The 23,424-nt window shown below is 35.1% G+C and overlaps 1 protein-coding gene and 1 pseudogene across 1 annotated transcript; both read right to left on the reverse strand.

Annotated features, from left to right (window-relative positions):
• Window positions 1-12,997: 12,997 nt before the first annotated feature.
• LOC125468252 lies at window positions 12,998-17,078 on the reverse strand (annotated as a pseudogene).
• Window positions 17,079-17,730: 652 nt separating this feature from the next.
• On the reverse strand, window positions 17,731-22,489 carry LOC125472473 (receptor-like serine/threonine-protein kinase ALE2). Its single transcript, XM_048573976.1, is given in 10 exon segments — window positions 17,731-18,400; window positions 18,403-18,854; window positions 19,181-19,421; window positions 19,529-19,924; window positions 20,014-20,274; window positions 20,358-20,726; window positions 21,279-21,377; window positions 21,459-21,569; window positions 21,812-21,850; window positions 22,066-22,489. Coding segments are annotated over 10 exon segments (2,295 nt in total). The 5' UTR covers window positions 22,133-22,489; the 3' UTR covers window positions 17,731-18,140.
• Window positions 22,490-23,424: the final 935 nt, after the last annotated feature.

Raw genomic sequence — 23,424 nt, forward strand, 5'->3', positions numbered from 1 at the left:
CGGATTTGTTGAAACAAGAAACACTCTCTTTCTCTCTCCTTCTTCTACTTCTTCTTCTTTGCAAAACCCTAAATTACAAACAGGCAATTGTAATATGCATCTCTATTTATAAACATTCGCGGCGCTCCCGCTCTCTCTCTCTCTCCAAATTAACGCGTGAGGATCAAGTCAGCGAAAAGCGTACGAGTGCTCCTGCTTTGATCTTCTTCTTTACGCCCGATCAGCAGCCTGCAGTTACGCAGCCCTCCATCTCCATGCAGAAGAGCACGTCCACTTGTTTCTCCTATTGTCGTCCTAAAGTAGTGCTCCAAGCACAAAGTTTTATATCTCCCCGATTGAATAAAGTAGGCTTAATTTTGGGACTGCATATAGTCTACAGAAAGGAGTTACATTCGGAGTAAAATTACTCCCTATATTGTCACCGTAATTTAGATCTGGTACTTAAATTAAAAGTTCGTTAATTGAGGTCCTTAAATAATTAGTAAAACGTGCAACATTGGTCACTCTGTGAAATTTTCTTTCAATTTAGGACATGTTTACTAATAAAAATTAAAATCATTTTACTACTTCATTTTTCTTGTTTTTCCCTACATGTAAGAAATAAAAAGGCACATAATTTTCTTTGAAATTCGTAATCAAGTACTTAAAAATTGGGAATCAAATCGACCAGGGTGGACTAGTTGATATTATTCACTTTCCTGACTTCTATTCAGCTTTATTTTTCAGATTTCTTCATTTTTTTTTTCATTGTATTTAGTAAACTTGCCCTTAATTATGTGGAACCAAGAAATAGGACCAACAATCAATCCACAAACTTTCATTCTAGTTTAGATTTGGTATCGGAATACACATAGTTGTAATTGGATCACACGCATACCACATCATCACAATACAGTAAAACTCCTAGCAAGTCATAAAGTTGGGACCAAAACAATTTCATAACTCTCAACATCATTATTTCCTAAATAGGATTCCTGAGGATTACAGTATAGAAATACCAAGGTCTCATGCCAAGAAGCTGTAAACATGCTTGAGAAGTTAGAAACATTTTGGCTTCAACAAGAAAGTATCCTTGTCGATGAAGTATTATATAGTTGCAAGCTCAAAGACATGACATCAATTCTAAGACTAAAGCATGAGCCTCACACTGGGTTAGCCATAATAATGTGATTCAAATTCGCTTTTGGAGAGAATTGAATCTAAGACTTCTCGCTTACAAGTGGAGAGGATATCACTAGATCGTAGTACGAAGTGACAATTATTACTTTTTGAGAAATATTTTAGTTCATTTTACACTTTTATTTGTAATATTGCACACTTTTTGTACTCATTGACAATTATTACCATGTAGTAGTGTTTTCTTATGAAGGGATCAAGAAAAATTATCTTTTTTTTTTTTTTTTTTTTTTTGTCAAACGATAGATTTTATTAGATTAAAAGTTAGATTAGCCATCGATGAGATTTGAACCAATGTCGTCATGCACTCAACACCTTTTCACCATTATGGTATGTGGAGTTTATTCCTATACATAGGGCTAGTTTGGTATTGTTGTGCTTTAAAAAAAAATGTTTTTGCTGTGCTGTGAGAATAAATAGCTATAAAATAAAGTTGTTAAGTATTTGGTAAACTTCTTTTTTTTTGTTGTAAAAGTGCTTTTAACATTAAAAAAAATAGTGTCTGAGTGTTTTGTAAACTTTTATTTAAATTGTTTTGAATATGTTAAATAACTAAAAATGATATAGTATTTAATGTGATATAATAAGTGTCAAAAACAATAATGTAGGGGCAAATATTGTAAAGCATGTGAGGTGTACTTGCCATTTGAAAAATTCATTAAATGAAAATTAATTAATTACTATGCTTTGAAAAAAGAAAAAAAACATTTTTTTTTAAAAGCATGTAGACCATGCTTCTGCTTTTTTTTATTTTTTATTCTTTTCTACTTTCATTGATAGCATTTTTTTTTTGTTTTACCAAACACATTTAATGTTCTAAGTTTTTTTTATTTTTTTTATTTTTTTTTTTAAACACCACAATCTCAAACCAACCCATAATTGGTCTCGAGTTGGAACCATAATTTTTTATTACTTTAAAAAGGTTATTTCTTTATAAAGTATTTCTTTGTAAAGTATTACCTTACAAAGGTTTTTTTGTTTTACCAAACACATTTAATGTTCTAAACTTCTTTTTTTTAATTTTTTTTTAATTTTTTTTTTAACACCACAATCTCAAACCAACCCATAATTGGTCTCAAGTTGGAACCATAATTTTTTATTACTTTAAAAAGGTTATTTCTTTATAAAGTATTTCTTTGTAAAGTATTACCTTAAGGGTTTTATTGTATTATTTTTCTCGGAAGTTAACAGCAAGAACTAATGATGGATAATGGGTAAAATGTTCTATTAATTTTTTTGTCTCGTTTATGCAGTTTTGTATGAGTTGAAAGTATTTTTTGATCTTTGACCAAAAAAAAGTATTTTTCGGTCACATGAGTACATTTCTATTATAAAATTAATTAATAATGTATTTTCCAACAAAAAAAATGATGAGAAAAGGTTGTTCGGTAAATTAGTACATTTTCTAATAATTGTCAATGAATTTCCATAATTACATTGAATTGAGACAATTTTATTTTCAAAAAATAAAAAATAAATAAAAAAATAAAAAAGATATATATTTATATATAAAGCCAACACTGACGTGAACAATGGTTTTTTGGGTCACAAGCTTCCCAAAAATAAGTGGACAAAAATACCCTCCAAACAAAAAAGCTCAAAAGCAATCCAAATTAATGCACCAAATAATGCAGGAGTATTTTCATAATATAAACAATGTTTTTTTTAATAATTAATTCTTTTTGTACAATTATATATATATATTTATTTATTTATAATTAGTATCTCGCAATGAACTAGTAATAATGTGATTTAATCAGTTGTTTATTAAATATTATTTTATCTAATTTTAAACATGTTCAAAACATCTTAAGATGCGCGTAGTGCCGATTATAAAAAAAATCTTTTGCACGGGCATTATAATATGATTCAATTAGTTGTCAAATGATTTTTTTTTTTTTTTAACAAGCGATATTATATACACTAAAAAGGAGGGGTGAGTTTAGCCTTATAATGGGCTAACAAAAATATGATTCAATTAGTTGTCAAATGATTTTTTTTTTTTTTAAACAAGCGATATTATATACACTAAAAAGGAGGGGTGAGTTTAGCCTTATAATGGGCTAACAAAAATATGATTCAATCAGTTGTTTATTAAATATTATTTTCTCTAATTTTAAACACATTCAAAATATCTTAAGAGGCACTACGTGCTGGTTATAAAAAAAAGGTCTTTCACACATGCATAATAGTGTGATTCGATTTGTTGTCAAATGCTTGTTTTTTTTTTCTCGAACAAACGATATTATCTACACTAAGGGGGAGGGGGTGGACATAGCCTTACATTGAGTTAGTAATAATGTAATTCAATCAGTTGTTTATTGAATATTATTTTCTCCATTTTTAATGACGTTCAAAACATTTTAAGAGTCGCGTACTGCCGGTGATAAAAAAGGTCTTTCACACGCTCACAATAATGTGATTCAATCAGTTGTATTATTTTCTCTATTTTTGAACACTTAAGAGGTACATAGTGCCCATTATATATAAAAAAAAAAAAGGTCTTTCGCATGCGCATAATAATAAGATTCAAGTAGTTGTCAAATGGTCTTTTTTTTTTGAGCAAATGATGTTTTCTACACTAAGGGGGGTGAGCTTAATCTCACAATGGGCTAGCAATAATGTAATTCAATCAGTTGTTTATTAAATATTATTTTCTCTTTTTTTTTGTCGAATTATTTTCTCTATTCTTAATGTAAATTCAATAGAATGTAGATGGAAATTTAAAAACCGATTTTATTATGTGGATTCAGCTGCTTTGATTGGTTTATGAGGAGTTTCTTCTAGCATGGTCAAATATTATTCATTTACTTCAAATATTTGACCTTCTTTTTGTCATAAAAAAAATTATTGAAGCAATTCACACATATAAATACATTTAAAACGTGAAAGTCGAGTGTAGCACACCGTGGTTCAAAAAATGTCTTCTACATGCACGTGAGCACGTGCATGAAGGCTAGCAATTAACTATGCCAATTGAGTGAGAAAAATAATTACCTTGAAAAAAATACAAATTTTAATTTAAAAGATGAAAAAGATAATATGAAAATCTATTAATCTATTGAGGTGTACAAAATCAAAGGACATTGATAAAAAATTAAAACTAATAAAATTTCAGTTTAAAAGTGAACAATACTGGAAGTGTTTCATTAAACTCTCTATTAATAGCTAGTCACCGCATCTAAATCTCCCTAATTTTGAACCTAGGGTTTAGCAACAAAAACTAGAAGTATTTCAGCTTCCAGCAGACCATAACTCTGTATAATACTGATACAACATCTTAGCTAGTATGAAGGAGCATTGTGTTCGCACTACTAGAATTATGCTCATTGCACACCATTTTTTGCACACCCTTTGCAATTGGTGGCCATAGATATAAAGCTACTACTCTTATTATTTTTTGGTGGCTTTACAGTGGGATGCCACTGCTATTTTGGTTACTTTACAGTGGGATGCCACTGATATCAATGGCCTTAAGAAATCAGCCACCAATGATTGGTGTCTGTTAACTAACTTTATTTCTTAAAAAATACACCAAAGTCTTTTTACATGTTTTTTCAACTTTGGGACATGTTATTTAATTTCTTTTTCAGTCTTCTCCTTTTTATCTGTCAAAAATAATTGTTTATTCATTTAATAATCCTATTCTACAGTAGCTTCACCCCCAAATAAATACGAAGTTAGACAACCCTAATTTTCATTTACATGTGTTCCTAGATTGATCTGTTTTAAGTTTAACTTCATTTCCTTGCAGGATGAGGTTGATGCTAAGATTGTTGTGGCTGGTATTTCAACAACCTGCAGTCAGAAAATTCACAACCGATTGGTATGTACCTGATTAAAATAATTTACGCTTTGCTACCATGTTGGTGCAATAGCAAGGTCTTGCACAGTTGTAAGTGTTATCTTATCGAATCATTATGTACCTATAATTGTTCTATATGCCGAGTTTCTTTTCTTTATGGAATACAGGAATAAAAATTTATATATACTAAAACCCAAACTCGGGTGGTACTGTTCTAAGGCAGTGTTGACCAAAATGCCCTTCAGTTCGTTTGTTAAGCCACTTTTTTGCCATCTTTTCTACAGTAAAATGACTTCCTTGCCCTCCAAGGCCACGTTTATCCTCTTCGATTTCAATTTCTTTGGGTGCTTCGGTTCTTTCTCTCCATTATCAGCTTTTCCTTATTTTGTTTGACTCCTGCTCTCCCCGTCTCCCTCCTTGCCTCACTCTTCTCTTGCACCAAGCAGCTCGATTTAGGGCTTCACCATTTCTCTTCGAATCAAGGTCTCTATTTCTTTCCCTATTTTCTAAATCTAGGTTTCATCTCTGTCTGGAAAAACCCTAGATCTCACCACTGTCAGAGAGTCCAAGCTCGGCCCTTCGTGCTTCAATCTGCCTTGCCGATCGGCTCATCTCGACGCCTCTACCTAAACCCCTATGGTAAATTTCTCAACTTTTCCCCCAATTCTTTTTTCTCTCTATTTTTGCGCTTTCGAAAGGTTTCAGATTTTCGCCTTCTTAAGCTTATGTTTCTAAAAGGACCTTGTTTTTGTGTTTAATTGGGTTGTTGCGTCGTGAATTTTGACTTTGATGTTTAATTTAGGTCTTTACATTGTGAATTTTGAATCTTTAGCCTGATTATGCTGTAATTAATTTTAATTTTGTGGGTTTGAGTAAATTCCTCACCTTTTCTTTTTCGTTCTTTAATTTTTGAGTTTGATCTGTTAAATATGTGTGTTACTGGGTTTTTCCAATCTGTTAAAGATTGAGACTTTTGTTCTACCAAATTTGAGTTGCAATAGAAGGAAGCTAGGAGGTGCAGCAATTGGAAGTCAGATTTCACTCCCGTTGCTGTAATTAGATCAAGTTCTGGCTGATTTGATATGAGCACACACAGATTGTTCTCTTGGTTTTTTACTCCTACCCTCCTAGAAACTTGAGGTACGAAAATTTCAATTTTTTTTGTGTTTTTGATTTATTTTCAGTGTTAATTTCTGATATGTGTATGAGTAATCAGGTTACACGACCAATTAGCTACATAGTATTCGATGAAAAGATTATTAAAATTAATCTCACCAACCATATATATGCAGAAGGAATTCTTTGAATTTAGAAGGTCATCATGTGCAAACTGATGCACTCAGCCAATGTAGGGTTGTCCTTCCTGTGTGCTGGGAAGTTTGTTTGGACATAAATGACTGGATTAAAACCAATTCCTAACTGATTTGTCTCAGAAATCCGTTTAGGTGTTAAGTAAATTCAAATCTCGGTTGATATGTCTTAGGAATCCTTTTAATTATTCCATCTGAACTTGACTATTTCCCATAAACTGGACTGATACTCCAAACTCTGTTTGGTGAACACGTAAGGTTTGATATTATCTGGGTTTGGCAGTGTTGCGCAAAGTAAGCCGTTTGTGGCTCACCAGAAAACCCCATGATTAGGCTTTATCATTAGGAACTCATAATGTAGTAGATATTCCTCAATGCAAAGGTCCCAATCCTAATGACTTTATATTTGATATTTAATCCTTGTATCAAATATAAAGGTCCCAAGTATAAATGCTGTTGTGGAGCTGCTTAAACAAGGTCCCTTTTCGGTTATTAAAACTCAATGTTACCTATTTTCATTTCCAGTTTTTAAGTCTTATATTTGTTTGCTTGCTACAATTATTCATTTTATGCCACACTAATATTTGTTTCCTTCTGTTTTGTCCTCTGTATTAACTACCATTTGGATCATGTGAATGACAACTTTCATGTATATTTCGAATAATGAGCAGTTTATTGTTGTTAATCTTTTGATCACTGTATATGTTGCTAATTTACCTTCTCAAACAACTTACATGTAAACATTGATATATAAAACTTATTTATGTTAATAGTATGGTTTCTTTACTTTTGAGATTGGTTGAACAACAACATTTTCTACTTTCTAGAGTTCATCCTCTTTATTTTAGCCCAGGCCGACTCACTCCACTCTGTTTGAAGATCTTCAACTTTTTCACATAAATTGCTCAAAAATTCCTGCTCTCAAACATCTTAGATCCCTCACTCAACCTTATGGCATCAACGCCCCAAAGGTATATTTCTCTCATTGCTTTCAGAATTTAGTGTGTATATGTATGTATATGTATATATATGTTGACATATATATGAAGACATTCACATATGGTAGAACTAAAAGGACGGTAGAATGCTTGAATAATGGAATAGAGTCGAGAGTATGGTGAGAAAGGACAATAAATAGCTATCACTATGTAAATGAATTCAATTAGAACTCAATTTTTTGTTTTTTGTTTTGTAGCTGCCTTGATCATTAGTTGGTGATCTCTTGTATTGGAATTTCCTGGTTTTTTGATATTCTGAAAAAAGAGAAAATGTTAATGCATTTATATGTGTAAGTATGCGCGCGCTCTCATTCATATGTAAATGCTTTGTTGTATCTTGTCCTCTGCCCATTGGTCATAAATATAGTATCTATACTTTCTTTATCTTATTCTTGAATACCCACGCTGATTGGGAGATCATTTGTTGTTTCAAGGTTGAAGGTGGTCTGCATTTTCATGAACTTGTCAATTTAATATGTTCTTAGTTGAAGTTGCAGAAGGGTTGCTGTGAATTTGTGGAGATTTTTTTATGGTAAACTATGACTGCAAACCCCTTGAAAATCTACTTTTCCCTGGTATTTATATGATCATATCTCAGTGTTGTCCTCAACTCTAATCACTTTCAGTTGGACTTGAGTTAAAGTTATTTTTACGAAATTTGTGGGTTTGATTTTGGGTGCAGGCTGCAGTTGATGATCAGATTCAAGTTATTGAGATGATTAAGCTCTTGGAAACAAAGGGTTCGAAGACTTTTTAAAGTTTGGTTACAACATTTGTACAAAATTCTATAAAATATTAGTTATGCAAATTTATAGTTGTATTCTTATATTTTAATGATATAACAATTTGTTTTCTCACCAAAAATAGAAAAAGAAATATGATACTCCAATTTGACTGCCCACACAGTGCATCTTTTTTTAAAAATATTATTTTACAACTTTGTCACCGATGTGAATTAGGGTGGCACTGCACGAAAGGCACCAATGCCATATTGGTAACCATTGTTACAATAAAGTCCTCTACATAGGTCACACTCTCTAGTTTAGTCGGTGCTTGGTGGCCATAGAGGTTTGCCACCAATGTGAGTGGCAACACTTGACAACAGCCACCAATGAAAAGGGTGGCTTATAGCCAAATTTCTAGTAGTGTTGTCAAATAAGGCAAGGCTTCCTACGAAAGAATCCATCGAGTCGCAACTGTACTTGCACATCCCATCAATCTGGAGTTGGTTATCCTGTTTGGACCTATGTTCCAGTAGTACAGCTCCACGCTCCACCCCGAGATCAAGCACTACTCCACCACTCTTTGTAAAACCAAGCGGCTTGCTAACCACATATTCCAGGTGTATAGTAAATAATTTAACCCACGATTTTGTATTGGGGGCAAGTACGCGTGTTATTGTAAGCTGCGAATGGATCCATAAGCTTGGTGTACTCTTCGATTGCAGGTTTATCCCAATGTAATGTGTAATATCTTTTCACGTTGATAAAGAAGTGGGAGTCCTAAAATCGTACTAGAAGGAGCTGAGCGTCGTTTTTTTGGTTGTCGGATTGGCGGCGAGTGTGATTGCAAATGAAGGTAGGGTTTTTTATGAGGCGACTCCAGGACTTGCACACTCGGCTGCATCGCCCTAGAGCTTTGATGGGCAGCCTCATCAAGATTTCCTGCATGATTTCTTCAGGAAGGAGAATGCTTTCCATTATTCTTCTACTTCTTTTGCTAATGACGAAGACGTCTGCCGTCGCTCCAAAGCAATATTGCAATATAATATTTTGCTCTAGTTTTTCTGATACAATGAATCTTATATACACACCTGGCAATTTCTGACACGACCCGATAACCCGACACGACACGACACGAAATTAACAGGTGTTTGGGTCGACACGATAACGAATCGGGTCGTTATCGGGTAACCCGATAAGCACCTGTTAAGATAACGGGTTGGTTCGGGTATACACGTGGGTAACACGATACACGATACGCAGAATATTATTTTTATAATTTTATAACCCTAAAAAAATACTATAATAATTATATACATTAATTTTACAATTTTATACCCCTAAAAATTATAATAAATATATATATATATATATTAAATTAACTATAAAATTTATAATAATTATAATAATTATATATACTATAATAATTATACCCCCAAAATATTAAGTCTATCTATAATAATTATATATATATATATATTAAATTTTATAAAAACTATAATAATTATTAATTAATAATTTAATATGCATGATGCATTGCATGATTTTGCATCCATTGAAATTTGATGTGATTTCTTTCCATTCAAATTTCAATAATCAATTTCTTGCCATTGCCAACTTGCCGCCCTTTTTGAAAAAAAAAATGGAGGGAAAATGAAAATGTTAAGAAAAGTTGAAAATGAAACAAAAAAGTGAGGGAATTAGGGAAAGATGTTGGAGGGAAAAGTGAAAATGATAAGAAAAAGTTGAAAAGGAAACAAAAAAGAGAGGGAAAATGAAAATTAATAGAAGTGGTGAGAAATTTTTTTTTTTTTTTAAGTTATTAACTTTTTATCACACACATGACTGTCATGATATATCTCACTATTTTTATAATGACACACGTGACACGTGATGTATGTACTATTCCGTGTACCAGTCAATTATAATTTATACGTACAAAATAAATAGATTTAAATCTACTTAATAAATATATATACACACACACACACGGAACTTGATTGATGGCATACGAATTCTCCAAAACTAATTTCAACGATCCAAACCGTCAAAATTGTTTGTATATGCTTGGAGATCACATCAGCAAAAAATCACAAAAAAAAAACATTCTGAGATAAAGTAACGGGACAAAGCTTTTCAACGGTTATAAACGAAAAATCACGATTTAACGGTTATTTTAACTCCGATTTTGATGATTTTTATAACTACACTCCTTGACCCTATATGAATACAATGAATGAATTCGATCTTCAATTTAAAATATTTACACAAGTGGATACCACAAAATCTTATGTTATACTTAATGAAAGTATAAATAAACTCTAAGTGTTAGTCAATCTATCGTTTTACGAATTCTCCAAAACTAATTTCAACGATCCAAACTGTCAAAATTGTTTGTATATGCTTGGAGATCACATCAACAAAAAATCACAAAAAAAAAACATTCAGAGATCAAGTAACGGGACAAAGCTTTTCAACGGTTATAAACGAAAAATCACGATTTAACGGTTATTTTAACTCCGATTTTGATGATTTTTTATAACTACACTCCTTGACCCTATATGAATACAATGAATGAATTCGATCTTCAATTTAAAATATTTACACAAGTGGATACCACAAAATCTTATGTTATACTTAATAAAAGTATAAATAAACTCTAAGTGTTAGTCAATCTATCGTTTTACGAATTCTCCAAAACTAATTTCAATGATCCAAACCGTCAAAATTGTTGTATATGCTTGGAGATCACATCAGCAAAAAATCACAAAAAAAAAAAACATTCAGAGATCAAGTAACGGGACAAAGCTTTTCAACGGTTATAAACGAAAATCACGATTTAACGGTTATTTTAACTCCGATTTTGATGATTTTTTATAACTACACTCCTTGACCCTATATGAATACAATGAATGAATTCGATCTTCAATTTAAAATATTTACACAAGTGGATACCACAAAATCTTATGTTATACTTAATGAAAGTATAAATAAACTCTAAGTGTTAGTCAATCTATCGTTTTACGAATTCTCCAAAACTAATTTCAACGATCCAAACCGTCAAAATTGTTTGTATATGCTTGGAGATCACATCAGCAAAAAATCACAAAAAAAAAAACATTCAGAGATCAAGTAACGGGACAAAGCTTTTCGACGGTTATAAACGAAAAATCAAGATTTGACGGTTATTTTAACTCTGATTTTGATGAATTTTTACAGCTACACTCCTTGACCCTATATGAATACAAAGAATGAATTTGATCTTCAATTTAAAATATTTACACTAGTGGATGTGGATATCACAAAATCTTATGTTATAATTTATATACTTAATAAAAGTATGAATCAACTATAATATTAATAATTATATACATTAATTTAATAATTTTATATCCCTAAAAAGTAAAAACTATAATAATTATATAGATGTAGGTGTAAATTGAATACAATTTCATGATGATCGATGTAAATTGAAGATTTTGTAAATGGAGGTATAAACTTTTGAGAAAGACTTACAATCTTAAAAAAAAAACTCTTTATCCTTGCACATTTAATATTTGTAATATATTAGTAGTGTATGTATTATTTTTTTTATTAGGCTTTTATTTTCGAGTGTAGATATAGTACTTGAACGAGAAATGTTTTAATGTTTTGAAGTAATATTTATGTGGCAATGTGTGGTATGTGCAAATTTAAAAAAAATATATTTTTTTCTTAACGGGTCATAATGGGTCATAACGGGTCGGGTCACTTTACCCGTTGGGTAAAGTGACACGACCTGTTAAGGACCCGTTAAGATAACGGGTGTGACACGACACGACCCGTTAAGATAACAAGTGTTACACGAAAACGACACGAACACGATAGACACGACCCGTTTGCCAGGCCTACTTATATATAAGGGACGAGGATTCGAACTCAAAATTTCGGTTGTGAATGATCTTAACCAACCGAGTTTTCGATGCAAAAGAGTTGGGAACTCCTTGAGGTATACATAGTAATAATACTTTCCTGATTTGGCCAGGAATTGAGAATTCTCCAATCAAACAAGGACACCAAAAAGAATTGAGTAATTTACTTTTGCTGGAAAAGGAAAAGGTCAAAAATTACATTGAACTTGTTCAAAATTAAAATGGGGCAAATTGCTGCTTCCAAATTTGCTCCTACAACGATGACACGAATCTGAACTCATCTAATTATTACATTGTGCATTCATCATATTTAATTCAAAATATGTTGAATGTTTTCCTTTAAGTTCATGATTAGTATTAAATCAAGTTCATACATAATTTTAAATCTTGGTTCATGTATGATCACTAGTAAGGGTTAGCCTATTCATGTAAGGTTGTTCCATGTCCACATTATTTAAAACCCCCCTCATGTATGAAAAGGCATTATCAAAAAATTGAGAATTACTTTTTAACTTGGTTTTGTGAAAGAGCGTTTTCTTCCATTCTCATCTCTTTTGTGAATTCTTAGAGTGACGACTTGTTTATCTTTGAGTGTTCACTTGTGATTTCTCTTTTGATCTCCATTATTGGTGTCAAATTGTTACCAAAGTTTCAGGTGATCCTACGGAGAAGCTCCTAAAGGAAATGGCTTATCCAACGGGTGAGAAGTTCCTAAATAATCTCGATCTTCTTCCAAAGTTTGATCATTGCCCGGATGGTTCTTGTGAAATTTGTTGTGGTGCATGTCTATACTTTTGTCTATGATGATGGTGAGGACGAATGAGAAGATAAAACCTGTAAGAAGGCTCCAACTACAGACAATGCCTAGAATTCATGTAGACTCAGAAGATAAAGTACACCGTCCGTTACAAAGTTTCAAACTCATTGTCATTGATGTATAGAGTACGGCTGCGGAAGCCACAGAAAACTTGAATTAAACTACGTCTAAAAGGGTAACTGAAATCACTTGACGGGCGTCGCACCCGTTCTTGGCCTCTCACCAAAATAATCTCATCGTAGGATTAGAGTTCCAATCTCTGGAAAACGAAGTTTTTCTATTCACAAACTCTTCATTGTTTTTTAATCTCAAGTACAAGGGATATTTATAAGGCCTTAAACCTAATGAACGCAGGGAAGTAAACTTGTTAAAATACTAAAACACCCATTGATTTAGGAAAGCCACCACTTTTGTTCCGCACCACTCGTGCGAGGAAATAGCTCAGGTTCTAGGCTAAATTTCGCGTTTTTCCAATTAACTTTGCCAATCATGTAGGACTTTCTGGGAAATCTTACGATAAAAATGATGCCAGGCGTGCATCTGTGCGGTGTGGAAGGCCAGTTCGAGCTCCTAAAGCCCTACAGCAGGCACCTGCCTGCAATTGATACAACACCAGAGGAAAAAAAAAGGTCACAAACAAATCTATGTTGCAGCAGCCTACCACATCAAAACACTGCCCCAACTTACCACTTGTGCAGCAAACGGCAGCATTTTCTCTGGTGGCATGTTGGTGCAAATGGCTACAAAACCAACAATCCCATCAGTGAAAAAAGTACATGACATGATAGAGACGACATCTTCGATTAGATAAACTAAAAGATTCTGGCAATGGATGGAGAGAAGAATTTGCATAAAGTAGTAAATTCAACTTTACGAAATCAAACAAGAATATGCGTGTGTGTGTGACTGAGATAGAGAGAAAGAGATAGAGAGAGAGACATACCATAGAGAACTGCTCCAATAAAACTATCTCCAGCACCTGTTGTATCTAAGAGTTCTTCTGGCGGTATTTTCTCAGCTGTTCCCACCAACAACCTCCCACAAACTCTCCCTATTCCGTTGGCTCTCAATTTTGTAACCGGCTGAAAGGATTAAAATAGAAAACTTGCAAATTAGTAGATCTTAATTTAGTACGAAGGACTATACAACAGTTCCAGGCTGATTTATTATAACGTAAAGGGAAACGAGTCTTGTTTGAAGTTCAAGTTCCTAACCGATGAAACACATGTTGGGATAGCTGTGCAATCATCCTTCTCTGTTTCAGTGATTCCAATAAGCTGTCGGCATCCATTTCTTCTATCTGTGGAGTCTCTGCCAGAAACAGAGTTTCAATGAAAACCTGTAAATTTTTTAAATCAGATAAAACAAACTATCTTTACAGAATTCTGAGCCACAGTTTTGTACCCTATGTTTTATATTGATTTCCTCCTCAATAAACCCGGGAGAGAACTTACCGTCCACACTTCTTTCAAGCATAATGCATCCATCTTCTCCCAATGTCACAATTGCAAATTTGATCTTTGGCAATTTCAAAAGCATTGAAACAAGAGCACTAGAAACAGATGCTGCTTCTGTCCATGCCTGTTCACATAAATGATCTAGCAGCGTTAAGCTTAAGCAACATGATGAAGATATACAATGAATGTAGAGAAAATCTTGTAAGAAATTTTTAAAAAACATAGATTGAAGAAACAATGAACAGCAAAAAAATGTTTCTGAATGTGGTCTAAGTTAACTGTAAAATAAGAGCAACACATTACCATACATCCTAAGTGAAACGTATATCTATAACATGCTTAAGACTAATAAATAATATGGTATAAGAAGAGCAGTGCTCTAGAAAACATCTTATTAACCGGAGATAAGTTTCCTTCACGTGCTATTTTTTTTTGGCTAAAAATTGTTTGGCACCAGACAGAAAGGAAATCAACGTCTTATCTCTAGTTTTAGGGGTTTCAAAAGAAAGAAATTGAGCATAAGTTAGTTTCCTTCAAGGAAGAACAGCTGACTTGCCTGTGGAAATTTCGCTGAGCATATGGCATAATCAGCCAAGTTTAGAAGACCATCCAACCCTTCTCTTAGCCGTTCACCTTCAACTAATATTGGTATATTTTTCCGAGCAGCCTGTAAGAATTCAGTTATGCTTTATTTATTCTCTTTAGTTAATGACAAATTTTCTTGGAAATTACCAAATGGTAAACTTGAAAGAAAATTAAATACTAGAAACAAGAAGATAACAGTTACCTCCTGCGCAACAACTAATGCAGTTTCATGTATTCGCCCATCTAAATAAAGAACTCTTGCTCCATCCAATGCAGATGATAAACTTAATTGGGAAAGGTCATCTGGTATCATGGGAGGATATCCTGGAGTATGAATACAGGTGCGGGTTTTCCTGGAAATGACACTCACAGTCAATCAAATTGAGAATGATTATCAAAAACAGCCTTTGAGATGCTACGTAAAGAGAAATTCCATTGCAAAATGTAAGGTCAGTGCCTACTTTTTCAATGCCCCTACTCACAGTTAATACCCTACACCTGCCCCTCCTGGGCAGGGCAAGTGCCTAACACTAGCTACAGTCATATGCATCAGATCAGATTCAAAATGTAGAAAGAAGAAAATAGGTTGCGTTAAGCAATACAGTCAGATTGCCACAAGGTTGTGTGTGCGTGCATGCAAGAACACGTGTGTGTGTGTGTGAGAGAGAGAGAGAGAGAGAGAGAGAGAGAGAGAGAGAGCATAACAGATATAAGAGAAGGTCCTAACGTTTCCTTGTCAACAATAATGTAGGTAAATGGTGAATTACCCTCCTTGGAAACCTGAAAATAAGACAGGTTGAGTAAGATAAAAATTGATAGCAATATTGGATTGCACAGCAGTCAAATCCTATTTGTTCAACAGTCGGAATTGATAATCAACCAATTTAAGAGTTCCCAGAAGCATTCAAGTCAAATTTTGTAACTATTTTTTAAATATATTTCTAAATCTACTTTTCAATATTGCAAAGGTGCATAAAGCATTAAGATACAGTAGTCGAAAGATACATAACATAACCCAAGAAATAAAAAGGATGGGCTATAGATTTAAAATACTTACGCAGCAATCATCATTATTAATATCATAATTGCCTGATAAAACACCGCAGGTGAAACCAAGATCATGAATGACTTTCCTTTTGAAGCTTACCACAACAAAAGAAGTATCAATGCCGTCGTCCTGTAGCCCCTCCAGTATACCCCTGCCTTGTGTATCATTTGCGACCTATAATTTCACATTGCTCAAGACATGTTACAAACTTACAATAATCAAACAACCAATGCTCGGCGAAAACAGTTGAAAATTCAAAGTAAAGGATTCAAATTGAAGACCTTGGAAATCAGCCTGGCATTCAAACCCAAACGAGCTGCGCAAGTTAAGGCATTACCTACATTCCCACCTCCTTGAACCTAAGAAACCAACCAACCATTGGCAACTATTAAAGCAAAGCCATAGCACAATTCACGCTCTAATAACACGTATTAACAATAACAATTGGGGGTCGTTATTGGCACTCCAAAACAGTCATCATGCGCTCTTAAGCATAAATGAAAATTTTCACTTGTTGAGTGCAAATGAGTTTTTTGGAGTGTCAATAACAGTTTAATAACACTAAAGAATAAAGCTTCGGCTGGATAGGGTGTTGGGTTTCACCCATGCGTCCCGGGTTTGAAACTCCCCCTCCCCTAAAGGCAGACGACATTTTTTACAACGACCTATCGATAACAGTTTACTAATTCCTTACAAAGCTTTCATCGGTAAAAATTGCACAAGCAACCGAGTTACTAAAGTCAAATCAAGTTGGGTAAATTCAAGTAACCTTTAAGCTGGTGGATCTGATTTTATCGTCCGGCTTAGGATAAGAGGCCACTGCGGCCAGAAAATCAACGACCACCGTGCCGACGCCGAGCTGCGCATTCACAGTTGGTCAGTATTTATATTATTAACAATCGTAAAAAGTATGATAATTAATTAATGGGGATGAACTTACGACGGTTCGGTTTTCGGGAAGAGGGGGGAGAGAATCGATTGACATTTTGAACCTGAAATCAAAACTTGAAATTAGTGATTAAAAGATGTAGAATTTTTGGTCGGAGGAGAATGGTGCGGTGGTTGGAGCAGAGGAGGGAGAAAGAGACCTGGCGGAGCGAGGTGGGGAGGGAGGGAGGGAAAAGGAGGTTGGTGAGTTGAGAAGAATGGCATTGGAAGTTGGGGAGAAAGAAAGCATTGTTCTGTTCTTTCTGATGTCCCAACGGCAAGGCGCGTGGAAGGCAATGCGTGTGTTGCGTCAGTATCTGTATGACTGTTGTTAAAGAAAGAGAGTCTTGTTTGGTTCGGTTTGATAGATAAAAGTATGTGTTATCCATATATTTTTTTATTTTTTTTATTTATCACATATATGATGGTTGAAAATTAAAAATGTGTGTAAGAAGTAAAAAAAGATATGTGGATATTATACTCCTAATTAAGTTCTGAATTAAATTGAATATGTTTAACCACATCGGCAATTGAACAAGTAAGATCCATGGATGGATTGGCTTGGTTGTTTTACGATTAATTTACAAATTGAACCGATTACGATTACGTTGGTAGATATTTGGTCAAATCGTAAACTGAACCATTAGTATTAGGTTTAGTAGTTCGTTTATTAAGATTGTGAATGTGAGTTGAACCGATTGATAAGTCTTCGAATTCATTTCCATTGTTTTTAAATTCAAATCCACTTTTAACCTTTAAAAAGTGTAGTTAAGAGTCTTAGAGAACAAATTTTGGAGCTAATAATAGTGCCAAAATGCAAACCTGCTTTAGGTCAACTGGTTACAGCAGTGAATATGCCCCTTGTGCTTAGTAATTTAGAGTATCGTTTTATTCGCTTTATTTAAGATAATGATCTTGTTCACTAGAAGAAGAAAAAATGAAAAATACAAATAAATGCTAGGCAGCTTGAAGACTAGGCAGCTTGAAGACCTTAATCTCCATATACTTCGTCCGTACAAATTAACAGAAGCTGACAATCATCAGCGGAAAGTGTCAATCTGAATCAGATAAGTTATATCTGGCTACAAGTAGGAGATGAATTTCAGCCCAACAAATACAAACGAGGGTAAAATTGTCAAATCAATAAGCCATTGAACTTACATTCAACTTACATTTCTCCATCCATCTTGAGCTTGTATGCAAATGAATCAAGAATTCCAAAATTAGAACCCATTAGTCCTCTCTCCTCACTTTCTCTCTCATCTTCCAAACATGGAATCCGCAGGATTTTCCAACCCTAATCTACACCGACGGCTTAACTAAAAAGCCGCCTCGGTCCTTTTTGAGCTGTACAAAATTCAAAAAATTAAGTTAACAAACTTGTTCAAACCCAGAAGCCATCGTTCCAAGCACGCTTCTTCGAGACCAGTCCCCCGTGCTCGCTCCTACTTCCTCTTACTCTGTAGAATGCTGGCTTGCTTCGGACCGTTCTCAATGGCCCTGACCTATTGCCGTGTCTGATTGGTAACAATATCTCATCCCCTACCAAACTTGAAGTTGCAAACGGTCTGTTTTCCATATCTTCAAGTGGTCCAGAACTGTACTCCATTGAGATGAATGAAGAGGCATGACCATAATTCATCCGGGAGTGAGTCCACCAGCATTCCACCAACTGCTATCAGATGGGGCAAGATCACCTTTAAAGTCAGAGTCCTGGACGGAAGACTCCTTTTGACTATAACAGTCCCCACCAGTCTCATCGTTATCATTGTATAGCAGCTTTAGAGCCTGCACAACTTCACCCATAAAAGGTCTGTGGGTCACCTCAGGGTGAACGCACATGGAAGCAATGGCTGCCACTTTAGCCATGTCGTCAAAGTCATAGGTTCCAGCTAAGGTGGGATCCACCAACTGCTGCAAGCCTTCTCTGCTCGTTAGCAATGGTCGTGCCCATGTTACTAAATTCTCCTGTCCCGGAGAGTGGGACATGTCAACCGGTTTTCTTCCAGAAAGGAGTTCCAGCAGCACAACGCCATAACTATAAACATCGCTCTTGACAAGTAGGTGCCCTGTCATTGCATATTCTGGGGCAACATACCTGTAAAATCCATCATTTTGGTCAAGAGAAGAGTTGAAATGGTGCTCAGACAAAAATTTATTAAAACATTATTTCATCACATAGTCATCAAAGTATACTAGGAATTTTACATTTATATGGACAGAGGATATAAAATTCTAATTAAATTGCTCCCTAAGTACTGTTAATCATTCATTAAAGGTTCCCAATCTCTAGTGAACTATGTTGTTATACCCAAGTGCATTTATCACCACTGTATTAGCTTAAAGAAAATATTGAAAACACAACGCACTGTAAAAAGCTTTGTGAAATCCTGATATCGTAATAGCTTAAGCAACTATGATTACCCAAAAGTTCCCATGACCCTAGTAGAGATGTGATGACTTCCCTCAGTTGCTTCCCTAGCTAACCCAAAATCTGAAACCTTGGGTGTGAAGTCAGCTTCCAGCAAAACGTTACTAGCCTTAAAATCTCGGTGAATAACACGAGGATTAGAATCTTCGTGAAGATAGGCTAATCCTCTTGCTGCCCCAAGGGCAATCTTCATCCTTGCATCCCAGTCAAGGGGCCCATTTATCTTGTCAATGCCTGAAAAACAATCATAACATACAATTAGTTAGTTGACACACTTTGGCAATTCAATTCAGAAGAATAACTTCAAGCCAAAAGAGACCACGGTAGACAAGAAAATATACCGTGCAAGTGAGATTCAACACTTCCATTGCGAACAATCTCATATACCAAACTGCGTGTCCGCCCTTCAATACAAATGCCTATCAACTTCACAAGATTACGGTGATGCAAACGGCTTAGCATCTCAACTTCTGCAATAAATTCACGGTCTCCATTCTGATTCTGATTATCCCTTGTAAGCACTTTGACTGCAACTTCAGTCCCATCTTCCATAATTCCATGGTAAACACGTCCAAATCCCCCTTCTCCCAAAACCCTTTGGGAACTGAACTTATTTGTTGCTTTCTCAAGCTCAGTTAGTGGAAATGTTTTGACAGAGAGAATACTGGTAGCCATGGTGGACATTAGGGACACTGAAGTGGAGCTTGCAATACTACTTGATAAGATAGACCCGATACCTGCTGCAATACACACATATCCAATCACTCAGTCTACAGTCGTTTACCATGGGACTGAATTAAAAATTTATTAAAAGCCACATGTTTACCAGATCTTTTGTGAACAGAAGGTGTGAATACAGGACCGACTGCGTTAGATGGTCTTCCAACTCTCCTCCCCTTCACAAAGATACAGATAGCCACAAGGAGAACCACCAGGACTACAAATGCAGACAGAGCAATAATCACAATCGTTCTAATATTCATCCTCTGGTTCTTGCCGCCAAAATCCGCGGTGATAGGGAGACCTCCAGCAATTCCAGCTGGATCATGCCCATTGTAAATCTCATATGGCGGTGAAGAAGGTAGCCCTGATTATAACCGTTTCAATCTCAACCTCAAACAATATTGAAATGATAATCCAACACATTAGCATGAGAATTAAGGGCAGTACCTGGATAACTAATGTATACCACTTCATAGTTTCCAAAAAGTGTCAAATTCAGAGGCACTTTCTTATGCTGAAATCTATCATATGTCAGTATCGCAGTGGTATTATCAAACTTCTCCCCTAGTGGAACCAAGTTAATATCCACCACTGTTCTTCCTTGATTTTGACTATCAGCACTTGCACCCATTATTTTCACTTGACCTTGTGTCAGATACGTGCCTTCAGCAATCTCAATCTCTAGCTCACTCATTACTGGAAAAATAGCATAAGGAGCTATGTCCAGTAAAAGTTGGACTTTCATGGGAAACACACAACCACAAGGTGAACCAAATGGAGATGTGGTAAGTGGCTCTACACAAATTTGATCACAACCTGCCAGAAGTACCATGATCACAGAAGTAAAGTGGTAAGGTACTTGCTAAGAGAAACAATATTCTGAGGCAAACTATCTTGTCATGACCATAGTTAAACTAACAAACTTTTTTTATTTCCATGAATCCGAGTCCCTTTTCTAGCAGCAGCTGCTAAAAAAGTTGGAAGCAGCACCCCAACCCAGAGTTGAAGGTAAAGCTTAGAACTTTTTTTTCCTTGTTGAAAAGATAAGGTGAAGCCTCAAACTCATCTTCCAAAAGATGTAATTAAATAGACCATTACTTTGTCGTCGTATTGAATAAATGGAAGGTCTAAAACATTTAACTATTGCCTGGGTAGAGGAATGGTTTTATAAGGGACTAGAAGATTAGTTGGTCCAGTTATTAGTTCTTGGCCACCCCATTGCGGTCATAATAGAAATTAAACAACTTTTTGGAAATTCAACAATTTCAACTGAACAGCTACTGATTGTCTGGATCTTGTACCAGATGAGTAACACCTGACATTGAGTGCGTGATAATTGATGACAAATCTGAAACCCCATATAATTACCTGGGTCATTTGATGGAGCTGGAGCAACAGCACGGGGTTTCACTCTCACATGATGATAACGATAATTGTTGCGCTGTGGTGGGTGAGGACTGCTAGGACCTGTAATTGCGAAGTCAACATCAATGCAATGCCAGGGACACTAGAGCATCTAGGTGTTCATAGTCTGAAAAGAATACATACCTAGATGAATTGGCGAAGGTGCAGGTGCAAGGATTCCCGTAAAAGGCTTGACCGCCCATGCTTTGGATCGTTTTGATGAAGCAAATGGAAGAACCATCAACATTGACCTTGCTGCAAATGGTAGGACAACCGCAGATTAAGAAACAAATGTATAGCTGTCAAAAGAAGTGAACTTAACACGGCAAGATGTATAACTAAAACACCGTAGCAGATGCAAGACCAACGCATACGCAGAGTTACGATTGGCAACCTCAAAGAATGATCATTTCACATACAATATTTATGCTAACACACTGTACTGCTTAAGGTGGAGCCTAGCAAATGAATTATGCATAGAATAGTAGCATCCTTACCGCGTTCGACTGAGAAATTTTTCATAGACAACGGTTGGTCTGGCAATTGAGAAGGAGACAAGTAAATATTTAGTAGAAAAACCCCCTGAAATAGTATAAAATTCAAAAAAAAAAAAAAAAACTACGTCAGTTTTCTACATAAACCACAACTTTTCGAGCAAACCGCGAAGATTTAAGCTAATAAAACCGCATAAACTAAACACTCCAAGCACAATTGGACTGCAATGCACAGTATACAGAGCTGAATATTTTACCTGAGCAGCAGAAAATCAAGCTGAGCAGGAGGAGAACAAACAGCAGAAGCAGAATTGGAGTTCGCATTGTCGAAATTCACACAGAACATCGTCAAAAGCAGCCTCCTTGGAGCTCGAGAGAGTGACCGGAGAAGTGTAGCCCGAGGCTTCTAGGTTTCCGGCGAGGTTCTCCATCGCATTGAGCTAGGGATTGCATGGTTTAAGCTACAAAAAAACAGTGGAAAGAGTGGCGGCGACTAAACCTAGGAGAGAGAATGAGAGGCGGAAACTGGGGGAGTGAGTGGGGGTTGTAGATCCATGAAAGGCGGTGGAAAGATCTAAAAGGAGAGAGAGGCGGAGGCGGAGGTGTAGACAGAGAATGTGGGTGTTTTAGAGAGAGAATGTGAAGAGAGAGAGGAGGAAGGAGGAGGCAGGTTGAGGGAGACAGTAGGAGGGAGGTGGGGGAGAATTTATTGCTTCTGTCTCTGAGTCTGGCGTGCGTGTGTACGGCTCCAGCAACACCGGCTTGGCAAAATCGAATGATGGCCGTCTGATCCACGCGCCAAATTGCGCGAATGAGTGTATGTGTTCGGGAAGGGGCCTACCTGACGAAACGCAAGTTACGTGGCCGTTTCACCTGATTTCTGTTTTAAAGATTTGGATTTTGTTTTATTTGATTGAACTTTTTTTTTGGTAAAAAAAAAAAAAAAATTCAATCAAATAAAACGGCCACGTATAAATAGAATTAGTAGTTAAACAATTGGATTTAGAAACTATTTTGGTCAGTGGTTCGCATCTTACCTAACATAGAAATAATTTATATATATTTCTTATACGTCTATTGAAACATATATAACGTAATTATTATGTGAATAGTCTGATATGTAATAATTGTTTATATTTGAGTTATTATAGTTGATAATAGCTCATTATTATGTGATGGTTGTAATAGATGAGTCCATATAATCTCACATTCATCGGTAATAAATAAAGTGATTGAAAAGTTAAAATCGCATAACAATATAAGTATAACTAAGTTTGATTTGGCACACCGTTTGATTAAGTTTGGTTTGGCACACCATTTAGTTAAGTTTGGTTTGTCAATTAGTAATTATCAAGATTGGGTTGAGGATCATCCTGATATCATTGAGGGTGTCCTCTTTTAAAATTGTAGTTGATTTGAAGTCCAATAAAGCTATCACATTTATTTTAAAAAATATATATAACTAAAATAATATTTAAAAATAAATATAACTAAAATAGCATTTGTTTAAGCTCAGTATTTTTTTTCAAGTTCTAAACTTTATTTTTTTCATAGGTCATGCATACTATATTACATTTTTTTAGATCATAAGCATTTTAATTTTTTTTACACAACAA

This window comes from the organism of the source record quoted next, unplaced genomic scaffold (genome assembly GCF_019419815.1).
Source record: "Pyrus x bretschneideri cultivar Hongxiangsu unplaced genomic scaffold, Pyrus_bretschneideri_v1 Contig7, whole genome shotgun sequence".
In the NCBI taxonomy this organism is placed as follows: Eukaryota; Viridiplantae; Streptophyta; class Magnoliopsida; order Rosales; family Rosaceae; genus Pyrus; species Pyrus x bretschneideri.